This window comes from Dasypus novemcinctus, chromosome 19 (assembly GCF_030445035.2).
Source record: "Dasypus novemcinctus isolate mDasNov1 chromosome 19, mDasNov1.1.hap2, whole genome shotgun sequence".
NCBI lineage: Eukaryota > Metazoa > Chordata > Mammalia > Cingulata > Dasypodidae > Dasypus > Dasypus novemcinctus.
The window spans coordinates 34,075,554-34,101,673 of NC_080691.1; the positions used below are offsets into that span (position 1 = coordinate 34,075,554).

A 26,120-nucleotide genomic window follows, 5' to 3' on the forward strand; every position below is an offset into this window, starting at 1 on the left:
ACTTCAGTGTTCTGAACTGTTTTGATAACAGGTCTTCTCCATAAATTGTAAAGTATCATACCCATATGAAGACCGAAATTTATTCGGTCCATTCTCCCCTGTCCTGAAGTCATTCAAGTACCCCTCTGGAGGCAAGTACTACCATTTTCCTGTTTACTATTCTAAAAATTTAGTAACTGAACTCTTATAGAACCCTTACGATGTGCCAGTCATTTTTCCTACTTTACCTGTATTTCTCATATTTAGCCACATAAAATAACACTAGTAATTTGGCCCTATGAACATTTCCACACTGTGCAACATGGAACTAGCACAGAGGGGTGAGGTACATGAGGCTTCTACGTGGGACTTGAGCCCATGCTCTCAGTTACTGTGCTGTGCTGCCTTCCTGTATTGACTCATCTGAAAAAAGGTATATCCCATGCTTAGTTTGTTGGATATATGAAATGTACAAAAAATGTAAAGATCCATCTACCTATGGCCACTTTTGATTCAGGTGTCTCCAGGAGACAGCTTCTGAATAAGGTTTTCAAAAGTTTGATTTGGGAATATATTATTACTATTTTTCCCACGGTTTTCTGTCAGCAAGAAATCAACAGCTCTCCATACTGTGAATGTATTTCCTGGGATCTTGCCTGAACAATGCAAGAAAAGAGAAAGATATTAATGTATTCAACCATATGATACACATGGGGATTAACTGTCCATCTGGAAAATGTACTGCCCGTCCCCAGTGCAATTCAGCAGCATCAAAACTGGCATCTGGCCAAAGCCACAGGTGTACCATCAGATATCATCCCTGACACAACCTACTGCCTAAAAGGTACTGTGAAAGTTTAATCATTCATTGATTTAAGAGTAATGCTTTAGGGGAAAACTACAAAAACGTTAAGCCATATTCTTTTTTACTGAGATATAATTCACATATAATAAAGTTGATGTGGTTGAAGTGGAAAAGTCAGTGGTTTTCAGGATACCATGAGGTTGCACAACCATCATCACTATTTAATTCCAAACATTTCATCATCCACAAAAGAAACCCTGAATTTATTTGCAGTTAATCCCTTTTCTGCCCCACACCCCCAGTCATGGCAACCACTTTATGTTGCTGTACATTTGCCTATTCCGCATATTTCAGACAAGTGGGAAAATATACTATATTGCCTTTTGTGCCTGATTCCTTTCACTTAGTGTAATGTTTTCAAGAGTCCTCCATGTTTAGTATGTGTCAGTGCTTCATTCCTTTTTATTCCTGATTAATATTCATTGTATGGATATGCCACAATTTGTTTTCTCTTTCTTCTGTTGATGAAAATTTGGGTTATTTCCACTTTTTGGCTCTCATGAATAATACTGCTATGAACATTTTATGGGTATGTTTTTGGAGAAACTTACATTTGCAGGTCAACTGCAAATTGAGATAATTTACTTCTTCCATTCCAATTTGGACACTTTTTAATTTCTTTTTCTTGCCTATTAGCCTTTGCTAGAATGGTTAGTACAATGATGCACAGAAGTGGCGAGTGCATACATCCTTATATTGTTTCTGACCTGAGGGGGAAAGCTTTCAGTCTTTCTCCATTAAATATGATGCTATTTCTTGGACTTTGTGTCATTTGTCCGGTTGAGGGAGTTCTCTTCTATTCCTACTTCACTGAGTTTTGTATCATAAAAGGGTGTTGAATTTTTTCATTTGCTTTTTTCAAACTCTCTTGAGATGATCATATATTTTTAAAACTTTATTTTATTAATACGTTGGATTGCATGGATTGAATCGCATTTATGCAAAGAGGCTTACGTTGCTGGGATCTGTCATGCATGGCCACTGTAGTCTTGCTTGTTTGCCTTAGTATCAGCTTTATAGGATAGAGATTTACTTAAATATGACAAAACAGTAATTCTCCCAGTCTTAGGTGAGAAGTTTTGTGCACATGTTTGATCTGCCTTCAACAAGCAGCCAGGAAGTGGAAAACTGTAGCCTTCTCTTCTTGTGAAGAGCATCAAGGGACCTGAGGTGAGAACTTGGGCTCCTTTGTCTTTCCAAAAATTCATAAGCCTGCCCTATGCACACAGACCAATGCTTGTGCGTGGCTTTCTAGATTCCCATGAACATACCTGAGTTTTTCAAAGCCTCTATGGATGTCTCATTTCCAATTCTTCCTTTTAAGCTTTGGGGTTAGTCTATTGCTTGCCTTCACATCATGCATCCATGAACTTAAACAACTGCCTGTCATTGTTTTTGACAAATGTGCCCAGGAACAGGCTTTTTGCTCTGGGCAAGCTCCAAGGCATTCCAAATACAAACCACTCATCAAGTGGGGTCTTCCATAGACACACCGGCCAAGTCAAATAACGATGATTCTTTGGGAACGAGGCTTTGAAAGGGCTCCAAACACCATCTGTTCTTCCAGAGGCTTCTAGTTTGCTAATTCTCATTTAAAAATGTGGGTTATTCATTTTTGAGGCTACCACACAGCAGGCTATGGGACAGACATGGTAAAACACAACCAACATCACCATTCTTAATGAGATTCAGCCATTTTTCTTAAGTCGATGCTCCCTCAATTGTTGCATGCTGTGAATTAATTGCCAGTATTCTGAATATATTGATTGTAGCAATTTTTGCCAGTTTTCTTGTTGCTTTTTTGGGGGGGAGGAGAATTGTCAGAAGTTTTTAATTTGCCATTTTTCTTCTTTATTTTCTTTTTTTTAAAAAAGATACATAGGTCACACAAAATGTTACATTAAAAAATATGAGGTCCCAAATACCCCACTCCCCACACCCCCACACTCCTCCCACATCCACAACTTCTTTCATTAGTGTGGTATATTCATTGCATTTGATGAGTACATTTCGGAGTATGCTACACAGCATGTTTGCCATTTTCATTAAAACAGTTCCTAAATCATATGCTGCACAATTTGCAGGAAGTACTCTCTGCCACAAGTTAGCACCTATCCCCCTGTATGCATTTTTCAGATGGGGCCCAGTGAACACTACTTCCACCATGCTTCCTAATATCTCCCTAACTAGCACAACAGCCAGGTTATCTGTTCCATGGATCTCATAATATTGTTACCCTATATTGCATAGTTTTTTACGTCTGTCTTGCAGTAAGAAGTGGGCACCATGTAGGCACAGGATGTGATGTTACCACTTGCTAGTACATCTTGAACCTCCTGGCCACTGGTAAGCAACAGGACACAGCTACTCCTTAGAATGCAGAAGACAACACGTGAGATTAGGGAAGATACAAAGTCAGAGCCAGGATGGACTGCCCACTGCCAGGATCCAAGGCAGGATCAACAGCTCTGTGAGTCAAGTTCCTCATCTCTAAAAAAGGAGAGAATGCACTGTCATCCTCATGGGGAATTTGTGAGGATGGACAGTGATGTTCACATAAGGTGCTTGGAAAGTGCCTGTCATGTTATTACCATTTAGTAAATGTTAGTTGGTGGCTTACTTGTAAACAGCCTCCAGTGACTGTAAAAGCATGAGACAGATGTGAAGAAACTGGAAGGCTGCAGGAAGACGCTTCATTCTGGGCAAGGAAATCTTAAAAGTGGGAACTGAAGGAAGAGAGAGTTGTTACCATCTGTGGAGCTGCTTCTCCGTGCTCATCACTGCGTGAAAAGGTAAAACAACAGAGCCACGGTTTCTGGCCTCACAGGGCTTCAAACCTACAGGGAGGGTGACCACTACACAAACTATGCAAATTTGTTAAAATATACAAGTGTGTACATTGCTTGGAAAGAGAAGTGCCAGAAGCTCCAGGGCCTATACATCAAGTATCTTGGTGCTTGGCGGGAATACTTCCTTCATAGAAGGCATATAGGGTAGAGTTCACTTTGAAAATTGTCCTCGGAGGATTCATAGATGTCTGTTTTTGTCACACAGCTCAGAGTGGAGGAGGCAGCTGTCAACCACATGTCTCCTTAAGCCATCTCCTGCACCATATATTTTGAAGTGGCATCCTGCTACTGAGTATTTGTTAAACTGGTTCATATCTATGGTGGTTTGAAAACATGTTTACAATTTTTCTTTTACTTATTTGTCCCAAGACTGCCCTGCTGCCCAGAAGCCCTGGACACATTGGGTGGACTCATGTAGGTGCTCCAGGTAAAGCCAGCTTCAACCCACAGACATCGGAATGAAGTCAACCCAGATGATTCAAATCCCAGCTGAAGAAAGACCCTTAGACAGGGAGCTCTCACTGCTGAGGCTCCAGGCATCAGAGAGCAGAGATGGCCATCCCCACTGTTCCCTCCTGAATTCCTACTCCCAAGAAACATGAGCAAACTAATATTGTTGTTTTCTGTCACTATTTATTAAAGCAGGAGGTCAGTTTTGCTCTTCTTCCCCTTGAAACCTCACTGTTGACGATAATGGGGGATAGGTCATTTTCCCTCATACACCTTACTTTCAAAAAAAGATAATGGATGGGTCTAGAATTCAGTTTTAAAATAAAACATGTACTCTGAAATAACACACTTGTCCATGTAAAAATGCAGAAGTCTAGAGAGTAGCAGTTGGACATTGAAATATGGAGAACACCCGCACTCTGAAAATTCTGAGGTGGCCCGTCACCATGGTTATCTCGTGATGCGCTTGCGGCTCACGGTTCTAACTGTCACTCTGTGCAGAGACATTCAAAGTTGTTAGAGGCAGAAAACCTCTCAGCCTCATTCCTACACTTCCGAGAGATGGGAAATCTCAACTGCTGTTCAAGAGGTATGCTCATACGGACCTGCCTAAGTAACTTCCTCCCTCCAAAAGGGCTAGTTAACTTTTCAATTTCTCCTCTTCAACTGGTCATGAGTTTTAGATGTGTTTTAGTTTTCTGTTACTCCTCATTTTATATTTTTGATTCTCTATTAAGATGGTTGACTTAAAAAGAGTCTCTATTTAGAAAAATTTATATCTCATATGATGTCCTTCAGCCTTCACTCTTGTCCCTTCTAGTTACTCATTGAGAGAATATACTAGAATGTTTATTTTGATGCTGTTTTTACTCATTAAGCATATAGTAAATTATTTCAGAAATTTAGACTGAATCTGGAATGGTGTAGATAGGACGGGAGGCATTTCACACAATGAAAGGTAGTGGATTTGTTTTTAACATTCATTTCCACTGGGAATTATCCTGTATATAATTTATCAGTATAATTGGGGCCTGTTGATTCCATTCATATAAGCAGTTTTCCAAAACAAATGGTAAGAATTTGCTTTTCTCAGTGTCAATTTAGGGCCCCAAACATACATTTACTTTTATTCTTGATAGTTATCCAAACATTCCCATTTTACAGAGATAAGTATTTCTACTTTTACTGAAACCACTGCCATTCCTAAAGGTAACCATGGGGAAAATAGAGTAGCTTTCTCTCAATTAATCAAAGAACCTGCCGTTCTACACACAGCAATAGACAGAAAAACAAGTCAGTGACCTGACAGAGACTACTAGATAGCCAACGATTTAGACAGCTAAACACACAGAAAAATAGGTATGGTATACAGATGAGAAAAAAGCAAAATGTGTGAACTCGATGGTCCAGCAGCTGCTCAATTCATACTTACCAAACAACATGATAGTCTACCCTTTGTCCTCCAAGAATAGTAGCCCGAGTAATTCCTGTGCAGGACCACCAATGTACTGTAAGGTGCTCTGTGTCCTCCCAGTTCTCCCAGAGGACCCGGTGGAGGAGCAACCTAATGCCAGGGCAGAAGAGGAGAACCCACCCAACGCCAAGGTAAGGTCACCTTTCTTGGATTGAACTAGTTACGCTGTTTTCTTGGTTTTTCTCTTTTCAGACAAGTTAAAATTTGAAAACATCATGTAGATCATATAATTTAGGACCCGCCCTCTTGTGTGTGTAGTGTGTGTGTGTGTGTGTGTGTGTTTGTGACTGACTCTCTTGCTGACATGTGGTTCCATGGGCATTCAATGTTAGTAGCATCAGATTGGAACATATATTGTAGAAGGCTTTTTCATTAGTGGCAATTTTCCCCCTTTGGATTAAGAACTTTGTAACTGTGAACCCAAATGGACTTGAAAGAGAAACTCTCGAGGCCTCTTCTACAGGTTTTTATGTTCTTTTGTGTTCTTTCACATGACCACTGTTTCCCATCTGGTTTTCTAGCACAACAAAGAAAGCAAAAATTCTTTGCAAACAATACACAGCATGATATGAACCTCACAGTGTTTGTTTTCCTTCTTTGCAGGGGACCTCAAGTCCAAGAGGAAAAGGTGTGTATTCTGGTTTCCCTCTCTGGCTCAGGAAAGAAATCTAGATGACTGCAATGCAGCTTCCCTGTTGGCTTTAGTGTGGAGAGTTCAATGATTCTGCATCCCATGTGAGAGTGAGGATTGAGGGTGTGGTGAGAAAAACTGGTTTTCAGGGAAAGATCTTTCATCCTGTTCCTATGGTTCACGGAATCAACTGGGTTCCCTTTCGGTGGTTTGGCTTACCATAAACGGAGTTGTGGGTTTTCAGTGGCTAAGTCTATGTGGTGTGATTGTGCTTCTTCATGTGTGTGTGTACTTGTATGTATCTTAGATAAATTTCCTATTTATGCACTAGTGCCACTGTCAACTATGTCAAGAAAATAATCCCATAATACTGCAGAGTTTACATACAGGAGCTACTTAGTCCTCATCACAGCCATATGTAGTGGGTTTGTTTACTATACACACAACTCAGATGGAGAATCCCAGACTAGAGAGAAAATGTTCCCAATCTCATGTGCTTCTATATGGCAGAGTCTAAATATGTACCCCATCAAGTAATCTCATGTTCATACTCTGAACCTACACTTAAAACTGAAAAATGGGAAAATTAGACACTATACAAGGGAGGTCTAGCATCTGTGCATATTTCTGAAATTACTCAGTCCTATAGAGTTTCCAAATACTGCCCATCTTTATAAGGTAAGCTAGGGAAGTGGACATGGCTCAGCTGATAGAGTCCTTCTACCACATGAAGGGTTCAGGGTTCGATCCCCAGGGCCTCCTAACTCATGTGGTGAGCTGGCCCATGTGCAGTACTGATGCCTCACACAAGGAGTGTGGTGCCACACAGGGGTGTCCCCGCATAGGAGTCCCCCATGTCCAAGGAGTGTGCCCCATAAAGGAGAGCCACCCTGCGTGAAAAAAGCGCAGCCCACCCAGGAGTGGCACCGCACACGTGGAGAGCTGACGCAACAAGATGACGCAACAAAAGAGACACAGTTTCCCAGTGCCGTAGGATAATGCAAGCAGGCACTGAAGAACACACAGCAAATGGACACAGAGAGCAGACAAGGGGGGGAAGGAGAGAGGAATAAATAAAATAAATCTAAAAATAAAATAAGGTATGCTAAGTAGTCACACCATCTATTGCACATTTCAAATGCCTTCACATCTGGATCTTGGATGTTTTAAGTGAACACAAAACTACAAGATTTTTTTGAAACCCCACTTGGATTCACATGGGTCCACTAGGTAACTTAGGAATAAGGGGATCAAAAGTTTCAACGATAGATAAATTAATATTTTCCTACCTCTGTCTGTCAGTAAGTCATCAACAGCTCTCTTGATTATGAATGATTTTCCCAGGTTTTTGCCTCAAGGGTAAAAAAAGAAAAATTGCTTCTCAATCCGACATATGTACTCTTCACCACACTCAGACAGACAGTAGCATGGAAATCAGTATCAGGCTAGAGAAGAGGAGTCACCGAAAGATACTGCGGACCTCCTACTGTTCAGAAGGTAATGTGGCAATGCAATCATTATGTTGATTCAAGAATAACGATTGCAGCTTATTCAGTGTCCTATATTTAGGAAAAACCCCATAAAATGCCTAAGGCATATTCTTTTTTTTAAGTGTGAAAATTCTAATTTACTAACTGAATTAGTGACACAAGCACAGAATGAAAGATGCATTTACATCTCAATATTGGTTGACATCTAATAGACTGTGTTTTAACCTAAAGTTTAGCCATTAGTTTATTTTTGAACATTAGGTGAAATACATCTCTTCTGAAATAATTAGGACAAATTTTGAAAAAATCAACACTATTTTTTAGAGCAGAGATTGATTCACATAAAACTGAACACCTACTAGTAAAGTTCCCACATCTTCCCCTACCATCTTTCCCTGTCCTCCCCAGCACAGTTTGCACTGTTATGAAATACCACAATCGCTGGATTGTTTGCACAATTAAAGGGCCAGTACTGATAAATCCTTATGAAGGTTCACTCTCTGTTGAAGAGCTGTGCGAGTTTTGACCAATGGATGTTGTCATGTACTGTAGAAAACAGTGGGGCAATCTCTCAAAAAGTGAAACAGAATTGCCATATGACCAGCAATCTAATGAATCTGTATACATGTATATTAATATATACATATTGAAATATATATTTGGGAAAGGTACTTGCATACCAATATTCATTGCAGCATTATTCACAATAGCCAATGGTCACAACTACCCAAGTGTCCATCAACACATGGATGGGTAAAAAAAGAAAAAGTGAGGGAAGCGAATTTGGCTCAACAGGTAGAAGGTCTGCCTACCGTATGGGAGGTCCAGGGTTCAAATACAGGGCCTCCTGACCCATGTGGTGAGCTGGCCCACACGCAGCACAGATGTATGCAAGGAGTGCCGTGCCATGCAGGGGTGTCCCCTGTGTAGGGGTGCCCCATGCGCAAGGTGTGCTCCCAGCAATGAGAGCTGCCCTGCATGAAAAAAGCTCAACCTGCCCAGGTGTGGTGCCACACACACAGAGAGCTGACGCAGCAAGATGATGCAACAAAAAGAGAGAAATTAATGAAAAATAAATCTATTAAAAAAAGAAAAGGTGAATGTAGCAGTTTGATATAATTGATGAACTGCAAAAAGAAATATTGGATTATGCTTGTAATCTCATCTGCACGTGGGCATGCCTGAGCTTTGATTAGGGTGTTGAGTCCCCACCCCTTGGTGGGTAGGGACTCACACATAAAAGGCATGGTGAACAACAGAGTTGAGGGTTTTCTGATATTGGAGTTTTGCTGTTGGAGTTTGATGCTGAAGTCTTAAGCTGGAGCCCTGGGAAGTCAGCACACAGAGGAAAGAGGAGTCAGCACCAGGAAGGAAGGAACATTGAACCCCAAGGAAAGCAAGCGCCAGGAATGTAGGAACCCAGGAAGCCTGAACCCTGGCAGATGTAGGCAGCCATCTTGCTCCAAATAGACTTTAGTGAGGGAAGTAACTTATGCTTTCTGGCCTGGTATCTGTAAGCTCCTACCCCAAGAAAATAGCCTTAATAAAAACCAACCAATTTCTGGTATTTTGCATCAGCAACCCTTTGGCTGACTAATAGAATGATATATCCATATCATTGAATTCAGCCATAGAAAGTAAGGAAGTTTTGAGACATCCTCCTACAGAGATGACATGAACGGGATTATACTGAGTGTAATTTTATGACACAAAGGACAAACAGTGTATGATTCTTCATAGGTGAAACATCTAGAAAAAGAAAATTCTTAGAGGAAGAAAGGAGATCAGGGATTATTAGTAGAGACTAGAGGAAAAGGGCAATGGGGTTAAAAGAAATGGAGGGTCCACAGGATGGAGGAATAAAATAGGGATTAGAGTGGACTTACTGATATTCTACTGTAGAACTGTTGTGACTAGTGATGGAAGAAATTGTAGCAGTGATGTGGAGAAAGTGGCCACAGTAGTTGCTGAGAGCAGGGAGAAGGAAGAAGAGATGTGATGTGGGGGAATTTCCGGGATTTGAATTGTCCTAAATGATATTGCAAGGACAGGTGCTGGACATTATATATCCTGCCATAACCCACTGAATGTTCTTGGGGAGAGCGTGAACAACAATGTAAACTATTATCCATGTAGTGCGGTGCTCCAAAATGAATTCACCAAATGCAATGAATGTGCCACAAGGATGAAAGAGGATGTTGATGTGGGAGGAGTGGGGTGGGGAGTGTGTGGGATATATGGAACTTCTTATATTTTTTAATGTAACATTTTTTGTGACTTTTATATCTTCAAAAAGAATACAATTTTAAAAAACGATGGGGGTAGGGGGTCGGTAGTGGAGTATGTGGGAACCTCTTATGTTTTTTAATGTAATGTGTATGATCTAGTAACTTTAAAGAAAGATAATTAAAAAATAAAATAAAAAATATAAAAAAAGTTAATGGATATAGACTTTCTATTACAAGTAATGAAATTCTGGAGAATGAATGATAGTGATGTTAAAAGTTGTTTATGTAATTAATATCAATGAATTAATTGTACCAATAAAAATAGCTAAAATGGGCATTTTATTCATACAAATACCACCTTGTAATATTAGAAAAGACATGAAAACACATGGGATTGGCAAATCAGTCATGGACTTGGATGACGTCAAGGAGATACTGGAAATTTAGTTGGGCTTCAAAATGAGCAGGAGAAGGGCAGGGCCAATGTCACTGAGTCATGGTGTATAACATAGCACCATTATTAGAGGCACTATTTCACATCAATTTAGATTGCCTTTAGCTACAAAGCCAAGGACTCTGTTTCTGATGGTCTTCCTGTTCTCATTAGTCTCTCCTTCTTGCACAAAGGAAGGATGAATAACATCGAGTCTATACTTTCTAACCAACTAGCCCTGTACACTCCAGGCCCTTGTCCTAGTCAAGCCAAGTTCCTAGGTCAGGCATGAACAGCACCTTACTATCCTGATGACTCCTCTGTGTCCACCCAGATTCCATGGAAGACGTGATGGAAGAATATCTTAGGGACAGGGTAATTGAGGAGAATCCATACAATGCTGAGGTAAGGCCACCTGTTTTTCTCTAAGAAATGTTCCCATCTCAGATTCTCTTTCCATTGAGTACAGATCTTACTATATGATATTATACCCTATAGACAGTAGCTGTAGTTTTGTGGAAGGAATAGCTGAAAGGGCGATTTCTACAAACAGATCCCTGACACAAGAAGGCTTTACAAATGGCAGCATCTGGTGATAAAACACATGGGATTTTTTTTTTAAATCACAGCACCCTTTTCCCTCTTTTGACTAAGACTTTTGTAATTGCCACCAAACTGCACTTGGGAGACACATCCCACAGGTGTCTGCCATGTTTATTCATTGGGTTTTTGACTTTACCACTGTTGCCCAGCAACACCAAGACCTGAACAACACAACACAACATGGTCCTATCCTCATTGTGTTTTCTTTTTTGCCATTGCAGGTGTCCTTGAGAGCAAATGAAAATGGTAGGTATTGTGAGTTCCTCCAAGTATTGTGGGAAAAAATGAGATAATATAGGGGGCTTCCTTTAGGCTGGAGACCTAACCTGATCCCAGCCTCATGGGAAAATGTGGATATGGGCTTTGATGAAAGATTTTCCATGAGGGAATTCTGTCCTTCCTTTCACAGTAGATGCTATGTTCTCCTTGGTGGTACAGGTTAGGCTCTGGAGAGGCTTAAGGGCATACACATGTGAGTTTCTGTGGTGTGACTGTGTGTTTGTGTATGAGCATGTGTGGGTGACTGAGTGTATTTCTCCCAGGTTAGATGAACTGCTTAAGCTCTCATGCTCAGGGGGATGGGCCTTAGTATGAACCCACGCGTGTGGCGCTAATGCTTATGCTCTGACCTACAGATCTGCAGTTACCACTCACTCATTGCACCATTAGAAACCATGCAAGGGAGTTCCACCATCTCTCCAGTGCCTAGAATTAACTGACACTATGGAAAGACCAAACAGTCCATCTTTAAAAGATGGCCTCCATGATCACACGGATTATGGAAGCAACATGTGTAGATAACCTCAAGACTCTGGCTAGTTATTTATGTACAAAGCTAAAAAAGGCTCATATGCTTCTGTTTAGATCAACATTCTGAGAGTTGTGAGGCATCAGACAGGATGACCGGGTCAACCCCCACATTCAGGTCGCAGCTCACCAGCTCATCCAAAACAGACAGGCATTGGGAAGAAAACTTAGTGCATTGATTACATCATACCATGGACCCTCTAGCTGCTCAAATCCTATGAGTCACAGAGTAGGGTCTTTAACAAATTCGTACCCCGATTACACTTGGCTCTTAACCTGGTGTCAAAAACCTTTGTTGAAATGCTCCTAGAGAGCAACTTAGAGGGAGTCAGCATTGAACCTTTGTGTCCCTGTATAATGAATGTCCCACAGATAACGGCCATTGATGGAGAGCTAATAATTCAGTGAATACACACATTTGGTGGAGAAAAGGAAGACTGCATGGAAGACTATATTACTATTTAGTGATCATTTTGAATGGGAAGATATCAGTATTTTGAAATCTACAATTTATTCTGTTTACCACAAAGATGAGTGAAGAAAAGTTATAGAATGGTTTGCCTAGGATTGAATCTATTCCACCAAAAAGGTTGCTTCTAATCAAGTGGAAACTACTGCAGTATATATGGTAAATGCAGGGTCAGTTTATGAAGATCCATGTCGGTTGAAATCATTGGAGATGTCAAGAAGACACTGGCAATTGCAGTGAGATACGTAACATTCAGGAGGCGTAGTGGGACTCTGTCATTGAATAATGATTTATTTTAGTATAATCTGTAGAGTTACTAACCTGGTTGCTTTCATTTTCCATTAACTACAAAGCTAAGGTTCTTGTTTCTTTCCTGCTACACACTTTGCCATCCTTCAGTCATCATGGAATATGGCCCCACAGGTGCTCAGACCAAGTTTGTTAAACTCCAAATTCAAAACATTCTAGTACCTTGTCCAAGGCTAGAATAGTCCAAGTCATTGACGATAAACACACTGTGTGATGAGAGTTACTCTGTGTCTGCCTAGAGCTCCAGGAGCATCTGATAGAGGTGCTTCCACGTGACCAAGAAGATGACGAAGTCCCACACAAAGCCAAGGTAAGGTTGCTATGCTTTGCCTAAGGTCGCAAGGTTCTTTTTATTTCTTTTTTATTTCTTTATTTAAATTTTCTTAAATATTTCTTTTTAATTTTTTTCTCTCCCCTTTCCTGCTGCCCCCAGTTGTCTGCTCTCTGTGTCCATTCGCTGTGTGTTCTTCTGTGTCCAGTTGTATTCTTGTCAGTGGCAGCCAGAATCTGTCTTGTTTTGTTGCATCATCTTGCTGTGTCAGCTCTCCGTGTGTGTGGTGCCATTCCTGGGCAGGCTGAGCTTTTTTCCCTCTGGGTGGCTCTCCCTACAGGGCACACTCCTTGCTCGTGGGGCTTCCCTACACGGGGGACACCCCTGTGTGGCACGGCACTCCTTGCACGCATCAGCACTGCGCTTGGGCCAGCTCATCGCATGGTTCAGTAGGCCCTGGGTTTAAACGTTGGACCTCCCATATGGTAGGTGGATGCCCTATCTGTTGGGCCAAATCTGCTTCCCAGCAAGGTTCCTTTTTGGTTTCTTTCTTTACATTGAATTTCAGGTAAAGTTGTCTAGTCATGTACATTATAGATGATGTACACATGTTCATTTCGGGCAGAAAGTATCTAGTGGAAGCTTCTTTTCTACTGATCCATGACTCAAGAGAGCATCCACAAATGGCAGCAGCTGGTTAAAATGTATATGGTAGGCCAACTTTTGCTCACTTGCAAAGTTTTCTCCTTAGTTTAAAAAATTATAATTACAAACGAAAAAGCACTTGAGAGGTATATGTCAAGCGAAGGCTTATGCCTTTCCAGATGTGTCTCCAACACTTACCCATGGGTTTTGTTTTCACCACTGTTTCCCATCTGCTTTTCTAATGGTATCATGCAAGTGAAAGTTGTCTTTAAACAGGACACAGCATGATCCCTTTCTCAACAGGTTTTCTCTAATTGCAGGGTGCTGTTGGAGCAAGGGAGAAGGGTATGTATCAAGAATTAGTGACTTGTGTAAAAATCTGGATAAGACAACCAGGATATTGATGGTTCGGTTCTCTGGATCATCATGGTTCCAGTTTCTGATGGGAATGAGGAATGAGAGTAGAGGTAAAGAAAGTGATTTTCCAGGGGAAGGTTTATGGCATGTTGTACAGTCCTGAAAGCCCCTGTGTTCCCTTTATGTGGCAGGGATTTGTGTAAATAGCTGAGAGGCAGTGACTATGGGTGAGTCCCTGTTGCATCTGTGATTGTGTGAGTGTCGGAGGTTAGCACGTGTTCCCCTAAAAGGTCAGTTCAACCTACACAGGACTACTGCTATTGAACTTTTCTCAAAATCTGTCCCATCACCATACATGATGCATATATTAACTTATAGTATCATCTCCAGAATCATTTCTGGGATTATGTTTACTCTCCCCATTCCTTATATGAACATACTGAGGTGCTCAGATGAATGACCTAAGACCTCAAAGTCTTAAGTGCTAGGGTCAAAATATCAGCACAGGTTGTGGCCTCTGGGCTGATACTCTGAACCGCTGAATTGCACTTTTCTCACAACCATGGGTCATTAATGACCATGCAAGAAATTTCAACAATCTGTGTATATACATGAGCCCATGCCAAGTAGGTTCTAAACACTACTCTTCTGTATTTGGAAGCCCCCAGGGTCACATAGCAAATATTAGAATTAGGTGCACTTTACCAGACATCTAGACAGTTGCCAGGGCACAGAGCACATTGAATACTCCAGGAGTTTCTGGCAAGTTCACAGGTACTGATATCTGTAGGATCAGCTTGTCCACTTCTGTCAGTGCCGGGTCATTGCTCAGTGATGGTCAAGCAGAACATAATTCCAGAGATGTTTTCACCATTTGGATGGCTTTTCCATTTCAAGGTCTACAAATGATCAAATTGGCGAGCAACATACTGTAAGGATGGTAACCAATAGGAACTCAAAGTCACACTTTCTCATTATTTTGTCGTTCATCACTATAGTTGCAACAATCTTTCAGAGCTGGCGTAGGATCTCCATGCTCAACCTGTGCTTCTCTCCTCATGAACTGTCCCATGGTGGGCTGCTTAGTGTGAGAATGGAGAGTCACAGCACACAATACTTATATAGTAATGAAATTATTACATAGCAATGAAAATGAAGACTGGAAGGAAAACTCCATATGCACACCTTGGTGATTTTTAAATTGTAGGGTATCAGTAAAACTCTAAAATTCTATGACAAGTATTTTGCCTAGAACAAAGCCCAGCCCATCAAAAAAAATTTGGCATAATAAAGAGCAAAATATTACGGAATGGAAGAGAATTGTACTAGCAGCACTTTGGATCCCTGAATTTGAAATGGTCTTAGAAATTTCAATAGGATACTGACAATTAGCTTAGCTTTAAAACAGGGAGGAGCAGGAATGGGACCTGTCAATTGATCATAGTATCTATTTTCATATCATTTGTACACAATATTTCATTGCTTTATGCTGCCCTAAGGTACATAACCAAAAACTCTTATTTCTCATTTCTGCCCTGCTCCTCTTCTGCACCATCTTTTGATGCTATGGAGAACGATCCAGCAAAGGATCATTTCATGCTTATTATCCATTTCCCTCTTATTCTATTGTCTATTCAAAAACGTGAGCTCCCTGAATAATATATAAGCAACACCCCAATATGCTTACAGTTACTTGTGTTCTCCTAGCAAACCCTGAGGCCCTGTTGGAAGAGACTCCTAGAGACAGGACAGATGAGGAGATACCATCTAATTCCAAAGTAAGATAGCTTTTTGTTAGCTAAGAGAAAACTATTGATATTTTAAGTTTCTTATTTTTTAGACTGAGTTCAGATATAAAAATCTAACCATTTAGGGGAGCGGATGTGGTTCAAACGGTTGAGTACTTGCTTCCCATATGGAAGGTCCTGGGTTCAGTCTCTAGTGCCTCCTATTAATAAAAATATAAGAAAAACAACAATAACAGCAAGAATCAAACAATCGAAGCGCTGATCTCAGGGGAGCTAACGTGACTCAGTGGTTGAGTGCTGGCATCACACATACAAAGTCGTGCATTTAATTCCCAGCCTCCATTCCCAAAAATACAAAAAAAATCTGACCATTTAATTACAGATGATTCTTTTGTTGACAGAGTGTTCATTGGGAGCCGATTATTAACTGATCCTACATAAAAGATGGCAGTAGTGCAGTCAATTGTGTGCTATGGGGCCTTTTCCTCAGCATCAATTTTTCCACTAAGATTAAGAATTGTTTGTTACCCAACCTAAATTCCCACCTTAAATACTCTTGAGAGATGATACATCACCCAGGGAAAGCTAGCACATTTGAAAAGGTGCCTGTTACAATTATTACGGGGCCTCAGACTTGACCCTTTTTCCCCATCTGCTTTCCTAAATTCACCAAGAGAACAAAAGACCTGTGTAACTTTACTCTGCATGGTCCAATCCTCACAGTGTTTTTTCCCCTCTAATTGCAGGTGACCTCAGGAGCAAGCAAAAACAGTAAGTTTTTAGATCTCACTTGTTTATTGAGAAAAATCTAGATGATTACAAAACCAGGGCATTTGGGCTGGATTGAGTCTGGACAGGCACCTTGATTCCTGCTTCCAGGTAGGAATTAGGGATAGGGATGTGATTTTGATCGAGGAAAGGAAAAATAATTGTGACCTACAGGCCATATAGGCCGCTATGTTCCCTTTAGGTGTGGGTTTTTGTTCATATGCCATCACAACTGCCCGCTTTACATCTATTATATGGCCAGGGGTCGACACTACTGCACTGGGGTTCTTTTTCCTATTTCTACATTTCTGATAGGGAAACTAAGGTGCAAGGAAGAATACCTTAAATTTTGAACTCTGACATATACAAGATGTTTTGTGAAATCGGGCACGTGCTGACACCTGGAGTCTCTGCATCATCACTCAGCCATGGGCTCACTGCCACAGCAGGCAAATGAGACAGAACACCTGCATATTCCTGGAAGTATCTGAACTGCAGAGACCCCAATCCCTGCTCATCAGTAGTCTCATGACACAAAGGTGTTACGGGTTGCTTTTGGCACAGGCACTAGCCTTGATATACTGTCAGATGCACAGAGAGAGCCCACATTCTGTGGTCAGCTCACAGATACTAAGAGGTACAAGGCGATCCATACCACAACATAGTTTACCTTAGCAAGTCCTCCATACCTGGCCCCACACAGGTAAGCATCAGGGAGATATGGCCTCACACAGGTAAGCATCGGGGAGTTATTTAAGGGTCTCTGATAATATCAACATGAGCCCTAGTAATGTTCAAATCCTGCTACCTCCACAAACAAGGGACAGGGTCCATAAGAACTCAAATTACCACATGGATACTGCATGGTACACACAGTCCTTCCTTCAAGTTTTATAGGTGGTTGAGAATCTTAGGTAAACCCACACCTACCCTCAGTTATGAGCCCTCCCACTGGACCTGGAGAGTGCTAACATGGACGGCCAACACATTCTATAAATACACAGGGTATAGAAAAGGAATATTGGAAGGAAAAATATTACATGATTTATATTGATTGTTTTTAAATGGGAGGATTTCAGTATCTTCAAATCTTCTATATTTGATTATTTTTATAATAAAGGATTAATGAATAAATACAATAGAAAAGTTTGAATAGAATTGAATCCAGTCCCAGAAGAAGAGATTAGAAATAAAACTGCCTTCAAACAACTATTCTGTTACCATACTCTGCAAAGAAAATAAAAGGCTGATGTATCATTAAGTGCAAAATTCTATACAACACGTAAGAATTGCAATGTCAGCTGATCCACAGAGGCTGAAATGTTCTCAGAACATACAAAGAACATAGTGGCATCTTCGTTGCACTTTATACCCTGCAGCAGGACTAAGATGACACTGTCACCAACCAAAGCATGTATTTTAGTACCATTTATAGATTGACTACTTCATGTTGCTTTGGGCAGTTTTATGTAAAAACGAAGGACTACTTCCACTTTTTTCCCCAGCTCCTCCGTTTTGCCATCCTTCTTACACTGTACAGCAGCTCTCTCAATGCTTGTTAGATCCCTCTTCCATATTCCTCTAATCCCGTGTCCAAGTCAAGCAAAGTGTCATGAGCAATTCAGAAGCAATGCCCCAATGTACTGACAGTTACTCTGGGTCTTCCCAGCTCCCCCTGAAGGTCTTCTGGAGGAGCTTCCGAATACCAAGGGCGTAGAGCAGTCTCCATGTTATTCCAAGGTAAGATCAACTTTCTGCTCTTAGATACAACCATGTCATTGTTGATTTCTGTCATTATCAATTCATGGTGGACAGGAAAATCTGATCACATACATTAGAGATGATACCTACAAATTCCTTGGGGGGGGGCAGTGTTCAATGGGAGTTTTTCATTAGCTGATACTTACTACAAGGGGGCAATTAAAATGGCATCAGATTATAAACTGTATGGTAGGAAGCCTTTCCTTTGTACCAGTATTTGGATTAAAAATTTTGTTACTGTCAACTAAAATGGACTTGAGAGGTGCATCATTCAGGAAAAACTCATGCCTCTTACGAAGGTGTCTCCTCACTTGACCACTCTTTCCCATATAGTCTTTGCCTGTACTATACAATAAGTTCTGAAACTTACCATGTTTTCTTTTCTGTAATTGCAGCTTGCACAAAGAGAACACAACAATGGTAGGTATTCTGGAAGCACACACTTGTTGAGGCAATACCTAGATGATGAGAAATGTGGGTGTTTCTTGCTGGCTTTAGTCTAGAGAGGTCCCTGATTACAGCTTCCTGGTAGGAATGAAGTTGGGATGTGTGAAGGAAATCCATATCCAAGTAAGTACTAGGGTTGTGTTTCTTGAGTAGATGGGTTCTGATTAGGATGCCTTGAGTCTGTGTTCATGAGAGTGTTGTGTGTTTATACGTGTATGTATATCATGTGATTTTCAGTGTACATGTGTGTGTTTCTTAATGTGCATAAGTGAAAACGTGTGTCCATTGGTGATCTTCCCTAGATTTTTCTCTCATTCTTCAGCACAATTTCTTGAGTCAACTTTGTATATAACCATAATCATCTTTTCATGGGTATATATATGTGCCAATATTTTCAAATTATATATTGAATATGTGTGATATATGGTATGTCAGGTATCCGTCAGTAAACCTGGAAAATATCCTATCTCCATTCAAGAAAATGTTCACAGGTGTTTAAATGGATTAAATGTGTGTGAGAGAATACTTCTAATCAGGTCAATAAGAATTTCATTTACCCACAAGCTTTTGGCAACACCTGTCAGAATGATTTCCTGGAATTTTTCCTGTTAACATTTTAGGTCTGCATACTCACTTAAATAAACATGGAGAGTAAGAGAAGATGGTGTGTAGTTAAGATCTAAGTATTGTATATTGCCATTTCCAGGAGTTCTTGTTATATTGTGGTTATGTATTCCTTCCCATTGAAATAATTTTTCTTCATCTCCACTCTCATGAAATGCTCAAAAATCTCTTTTCTTGACTGTAAGAACTATTTTTCTTTTTCATTTTCCTCTTTATGATTTTAGTTTAAAAAGTTATGACTATATCTTCATGTTCCTATACATCCATTAACTCACTATATTCTTCAATTTAGTTGTTTGCATTAATCTTTTACATGAAATTTTACATTAAAAAAGAATAAATCTAATCAGTGAATAAACCATTACATTCACATCATAGCATTTGCACTGGTCATGATAAAAAGAAATACAGCTCTATCTATCCTTTTATTTTTTAAAGATTTATTTTATTTCACTCCAACCCCCATTGTCTGCTCTCTCTGTCCATTCAATGTGTGTTCTTTTGTGTCCCCTTGCATTCATGTCAGTGGCATCAGGAATCTGTGTCTCTTTTTGTTGCGTCATCTTTCTGTGTCAGTTCTCCATGTGTGCAGAGCCACTCCTGGGCAGGCTGTGCTTTTTTTGTGCAGGGCGACTTTCCTTGCAGGGCACACTCCTCGTGCGTGGGGCTCCCCTAAGTGGGGCACACCCTTCCATGGCAAGGCACTCCTTGTGTGTATCAGCACTGCGCATGGGCCTGCTCACCACATGCATCAGGAGGCCCTGGGTTTGAACCCTGGACCTCCCATATGGTAGGTGGATGTTCTATCAGTTGAGCCAAATCCACTTCCCTCTATCCTTTTATAAACATAAAAGAGAGGGGAGATCTGAGAAAAGGAACGAATATTTCCATGCTCACAAAAAAGCTCTCCTGGGCATTTGCTTAGAGTCTGGCACTGGGTAGGTTTTACGAACTCATTTAACAGAGTGTGTCCAGAATAGTCAGAGTTTTAGGGTGATAAGATTGAAAGTGAGGGCTGTAATGTGGCAGCTAAATGAGGGAGTAAGATGTTGAGAGGGATTCCTTTGCCTCCTCTCTCTCTCATTTGCACACTGCTTGCAGTGTCTAAATGAATTTCACTGACTCCATGGAGCTCAGGTAAGAACCGAGATCCCTGGTGAAAAAGCTAGCGTAGCCCTTGGTTGCCATATCACGTTAACCGAAGAAGAGAGGGATGGGCGTGCACTCTCTCTAGTAACTTTTTTTTTTAATTTTTAATTACCTTTTTTTAAAAAAAGATACATGGATCACAGAAAATTTTACATTAAAAATAGAAGAGGGTCCCATATACCGCACTCTTCCCATCCCCCATTCCTCCCACATCAACAATTTCTTCCATTAGTGTGGTACATTCAAAGCATTTGATGAATACGTTTTGGCACACTGCTACACAACATGGATTATAGCTTATATTGTAGTTTACACTCTCTCCTAGTCCACTCAGTGGGTTATGGTATGATATACAGCGTCCTGCATCTGTCCCTGCAGTATCATTGAGGACAACTCCAAGTCCCGAAAATGCCCTAATATCACATCTCTTTTTCCCTTTTCCTGCCTAACCTTTGTGCCGATGTTTGTTTTCCTAAAGATTGGCTTGCTGATCGCAGATATGACTGGACAAGCAGTGAAGAAGATGACAATCCAGGTAGGTCACAGTAGGGAAAGTCAAGCAAGGATCCAATGGAAGAGGTTTCCTGTTTCGCTGGAGACAGAGAAGAGGGTATGAAATCAGAAAGTAAAGAAAATACTTACGGAGGTCAGCTTTGTACTTTTCATATTTTATAACATAATAGTAAGAGGTATTATGACAATGGAGATTTGATTGTGCTGCTCAATGTTTCTTGATTTGCTATTTAAGTTTATCTTCCCACAGGTGTGTTCTTTCATTCCTTTTTCATTGCCAAGGGACAAGCCTTCCGTTTTCTTTGGTTCGCATGCCATATGAATTGCTTTCAAGAGATTGTGCTTTCTGGTTTGGTATTAACATGTGATCAAGCAGTCTGGTGGGACATGATCTCTCTGAAGCACTCACCTGGACCTGGCAAAATGTTCCAGTAAATGCTAGATGTTGACTGAGATGTAGGGTCTCTTCCTGTGCAGTTAAGGTCTGTGGTACTTCATTCTTGTTTTATCCCCATTCGTGAGGTCAGTTTTAAAGGTACACTCTGGCTTTAAAGGCACATACCTTTCCAAAGTCTAGTTCAGGAACATTTTAAAGCTTGAAATCATAGAAGATTCCATTTCCTTAAGTGTCCACACTTCCTGCACAACTCCTAATGTCTTCCTTGCAGGTTAAGGGATTGTGGACAAGTTACCTTGCCTCGAATGTCACTTTCACCCTCTCTAATTGGTTGGACAACCATGGGGGGTTGTCAGGATGAAACGCTCCCACAAACCTAAGATCCAACCATGCACATGGGTATTATCTGATTTGTGGGGTTGGTTATGGCTCTCTTCCACAGGATCTGATTCAACTCCAGGACTCTGGGAGTGAATGCCCTGGTTAGAATGGATTGGTAATTGATCAATCAATTAATTGCAGAGGGAGGCAGCATACCATTGATCATTTTCCAGTGGCCCCATATAGGAGAACAATCTGATTGAGTAGGTTGACAAGGGGAACATAAGTCAGCAGTAATTAGGAGAGAGACGAGAGCCAGGGCAGTAGTGAGAGAGGGAACATGGGAAGAAAGGCAACACCATGCTCAGGAGATGGGAACCCTGTTCTCTGAGGAAAAGAAAGACATGGGCATTCCTCCATACACCTATAGTATGTGAAGACTGGAGAGCCCAGACAATACCCTGGTGGAAGTGAAGTGATCAAGGCTCTAAGGAAAGAGTCTAGCAAGGAGGAAAGAATTGGGTCCATGGATAAGGTCACAGCATGTCACGAACAGCAAGAGCTTGACCTCTCCCTCAGCCCTAACTTTTTGCTTTCCTTTCGCAAGGTCACCCTATCACGGTTACTGCAATGGTCCATTCAGAGGCCTTCTTCACAGACTCAGAGGATTCAGATAAAGAGAATGACAATGCCCATGTAATTTATTTCTTCTTTCTGCCTATTTTGTAGACTCTCTATTATTTGTATACTCTTCTTTGTACCTCTTCTGTCTATGCCTCTTTTTATGATTCTCATCTTTAAGGACCTGGTCTCATGCAGGAAGCTGAGGTCAGGGGAACCACAATGTTACGAAACCTTTCTACACCCTCCTGGCCTGCTTTTATAGCATTTCCCTGATTAACAAACCTACCATGCACCATGTGTCATCTCAGGGAACCCTGAATGGCCCAGGAAGGGAGGCGGGCTGGATGCCTAGAGCCCATCTTATTGAGGGGACAGCTGGGAAGATGGTTCTGGGGTGGGCTCTCTCCTTCCAGATGTGTTCCTCCAAATGAGGCTGTGGACATGCAAGTGTGTTCTCTTCCCTGCAGCAGCCTGTAGTATTCGAGGAAGAGGAGTCTCTTCACATAAACTCTCTTTTCCGGGAAAACACAGAAGGCAACCAGGACGTGGATAGAGAAGATGATGAGGAAAAGGAAATGTGAGTGCGGAGTAGGTACAATGCGGAGTGGAAGCAAAACTAGTTCACATGCAATCCACGCTTCCTAACTTTCATGTTGGCATTTCAGGAAAATCAGCACTGCTGCGGAGCTCACTGGGGCGACTACTACTGAGTGTGAACGTGGAGGTGGAGACAAGGACTGTGTGCTCCAAGAGCAAGCAGGCAAGTGAAGGATGTCCTGAGACCCCTTCCCCACAATGAGACAGGAAACCCATTCCATATAAGCCTTCAATTTGCTCGGCCATGCCCTCCCTCCATAGGCTTTTTAAAAAACACTTTTTAAAATTAAAGTTAATAGATCATAAAGAATGTTACATTAAAAAAACTTAAGAGATTCCCATATAACCCACTCCCCAACCACCCCCTCATCATTTTTGTAAATTGTTTTTTTTTTTTGAAAATATATACTTCTCAAAAAATGTGACATTAACACAAAGGCTCTTAATTTAGAGGAGAAGGCTCTACCTCCTTTAGTATCCAATGTCCATTCACAGTGCGTTCCTTGTGACGATCGTCCCTGGATTTAACGTGTCAGCCCTGCAAGAGCGAGATTTGCTCTCCCTACCCACCTAAAGTCAAGAAAGAGCCTCCCCTCTTTCTTACTGAGTGTGTTGAAGAGTGACTTGAACGTTCCCACGATCCCAATTCAGGTCTCCTGGGGAAAGAATGAATTAGCTGTCTTAGTTCACCAGGGTTGCATTTAATGAATACCAGTGACTAGATGGTTTCAACGTAAGGATTGGCTGTCTCACAGTTTGGGAGGTTAGAAGTCCAAAATCAAGGGTTTGGACCATACTTTCTCTGAAGCTGGTGGAAGCTTGCCAGCAACCACAGTTCAACTCCTGCCTCCATCACCTAGCCATCTTTTTCCTGACTCCTATGACTGAATTTGTCTAAATGCCCTCTACTAATAAAGACTCCAGTCTTACTGGATTAAGACCCCCCTTGACTCAGTCACCTTCCCTGATAGGATCTCTGATGATCCATTTACACATTTCACATTCACAGGCACGGAGGTTAGCACTAGAACATGACTTGATGGGAGATCTGACTCAATCTATGACAGTGGTATTTTGGGCTCTCTTGTAAGCTGGGTAATATTTGACCTGGGTTTTTGTTTTTTTTTAATCTCATTATGACTTAAGCCTGATAGGCAGATTTTCAGGAACTGGGGATTCTCAGCCTCTGTAGTGCCCTGCCCAGGCACCTTCCCTTAAGCTGTACTTCTTTAGAGTCTGTTCAGGTATGCAGAATTCAAACAAACATAGCACCTGAAAAACCTGCAAAGCACAGCTCACTTGCAAAGAGTAAAGTGAAGAGCATTACATGTTACTTGAATTCCTTTTATTTATTTTCTAATTTCACAATGAGAATACAATTGTTTTATTTTTAATTTGTAAAGTTTTCATATGTGAATATATTAAAGTAAGAAAATTTATGTTTTTAATATCACAGCATAACTGTTCTTTTACCTGAAAAGCATAGGAAAGCTTTGGAGTTTTAGGCTGAAAATGGTTATTAGAGTGAAAATAGGAACCTATCTATTTTTAATGTTAAAATGTCATGACTAGACTGTGTTGAGGGTAGGGGTGGAGGGTGCAGGGTTAAAACTTCCCTCCCTGTGCCTTCAGACCTCCTTCTCCTCACCTGTCCTAGGTAAGTGGGAATCTGCCTTTCCTTCTTGCAGTCCTACAGACCACACTTTCCTCTATGTAAGTTTCTTCATTGAACACAGTCATCTGAAGTGTGTATGGCCAAGAAACCAGGTTAAATCCCTTTGAATGGACAATTATAGACACTGTGCAACAGGGATGGTACCCTGAGCAAAGAATAGCAGTCACAGTGCTGTCTGGCTTTGGCTCTTGGTGATATGTGGGGCCAAGTTTGCCTCTCTAGGGCCTGAGATGCCTTCTGGGTCCTGCAATGCTTCCCAGTAAAACCTGACCTCCATCCACCTCTGTGGCTCCCTAGTGATTCCAGATACTTTGTGTTGCAGATTCTACCACTGACAGTGGCAAAGAACTTGAACTGGAGGCCTCGGACTGAGCACCTGTGGAGCGGGGGATCCTATGGTCTTTGGAGTTGCCACAGTGCTCATCCCCTTCTACTCCTTCCTGACAATTTAGTTTTCAGTTCCATAGCTATAGGTTGAGTTTTAAATATGTTTTGTATGTAATTTTAGATGTTATTAAATTAAACAATATCTACCCTCTACTAGTTGCTTTTGTTAGTATTGATCAGTAACATAAGCATATGTACAGATAAGCATCCTAAATAAAGTTAGAGCTAATGAATCATTGTATTTGGTCTCCCTAAGCGCTTTCACCAAGGCTTCTCCTTTTTCGTAGAATCCTCACTGAATGGTAGTTGAGCCAAAAACTTCAAATTTAGTACTTAACATCTGTCCTCATGTCAGTGTTTTAGAGACATTCCATTTACTGAAATCTGTTCATTCATTTGGATACAATATCGCCCAAGGGTAACAGGATAACTTGGATCAAGGCCTTTTTCACTTACATTTCAGATTTGTTTGTATAAAACCATGATTCCAATTTGTTTCTCTAAATATATTTCCCTATTTTCTCATGGAACAGTGTAAATTTCTTGAAAGAACTGATGAACTTTTTTTTCTAATGTTCTTTCCATAATGCCTCCTGCTTTTGTCTGATGCATAGGATTTTACTTTCTCTTTAAACCTTAGTCATTTTATTAGAATATGCCTTGCAGTATATATTTTTATTGTGTAGCTTCTAAGATTTTTTCTCCCCTGAAAAAAGTACTATAATTTCGAATATTTGTTCCTTGTCTTTCCATTGGTTTTGTTGTTTATGTACTCCAATTATTAACATTTTGGACCTCCTGTGCCTATGTTCACCTTTTTGTATTTTTTTACAAATTTTACATTCCTTTTAGTTATTTTAAACACTTTCCTTCTTTTCACTTTGTTTCTATTTAGGCATTATGCTTTCACTGCATTTCTTCTAGTTTAAAATACAATTATAAAATGAAGTGGGGTTTTTTCATTTTTCTTATAATTTTTTTTAAGTTGTGTACCTTCATTTTTTTAACAAGGTATCAGAATTTGAGCAAAGGATCTTATACATGGGAAGCAGGTGCTCAACCACTGACATTCATCTGCTCCCCAGTGAGGGATTTTTTAAATTGTATTTTTGGAAGATATATAGGTCACAAAAAATGTTAAATTAAAAAATATGAGGTTCCCATATACCCCAGCCCCACCCACCCCACTCCTCACTAATCAACAACTTCCTTCATCATTGTAGCACATTCATTGCATTTGGTGAATACA

The 26,120-nt window shown here is 40.7% G+C and overlaps 1 protein-coding gene and 2 long non-coding RNA genes across 3 annotated transcripts in view; 2 read left to right on the top strand and 1 right to left on the bottom strand.

The window, feature by feature from the left end:
* Nucleotides 1-592: 592 nt before the first annotated feature.
* Nucleotides 593-3,340, top strand: LOC131274514 (uncharacterized). The gene is made up of 3 exons (XR_009181740.1): nt 593-823; nt 1,908-2,014; nt 3,116-3,340. It is a non-coding gene; the product is annotated as an uncharacterized lncRNA (long non-coding RNA).
* A 624-nt stretch (nt 3,341-3,964) lies between these two features.
* LOC131274594 (uncharacterized) lies at nt 3,965-25,104 on the top strand. The gene is made up of 16 exons (XM_071209836.1): nt 3,965-4,732; nt 5,678-5,748; nt 6,221-6,245; nt 7,593-7,745; nt 10,734-10,804; nt 11,224-11,248; nt 12,827-12,897; nt 13,824-13,848; nt 15,568-15,638; nt 16,355-16,379; nt 18,046-18,116; nt 18,533-18,557; nt 20,836-22,284; nt 22,680-22,789; nt 22,878-22,972; nt 24,807-25,104. The coding sequence occupies exons 1-13, from the start codon at nt 4,705-4,707 to the stop codon at nt 20,904-20,906; spliced, it is 732 nt and encodes a 243-aa protein (XP_071065937.1). The 5' UTR covers nt 3,965-4,704; the 3' UTR covers nt 20,907-22,284; nt 22,680-22,789; nt 22,878-22,972; nt 24,807-25,104.
* LOC131274595 (uncharacterized) overlaps nt 14,483-26,120 on the bottom strand; it is a 35,162-nt gene continuing 23,524 nt past the window's right edge. The window contains exons 3-4 of the long non-coding RNA XR_009181861.2: nt 15,727-15,808; nt 14,483-14,759 (exon numbers count right to left, since the gene is read on the bottom strand). This is a non-coding gene — a long non-coding RNA (uncharacterized lncRNA). The remainder of the gene's footprint in view (nt 14,760-15,726; nt 15,809-26,120) is intronic.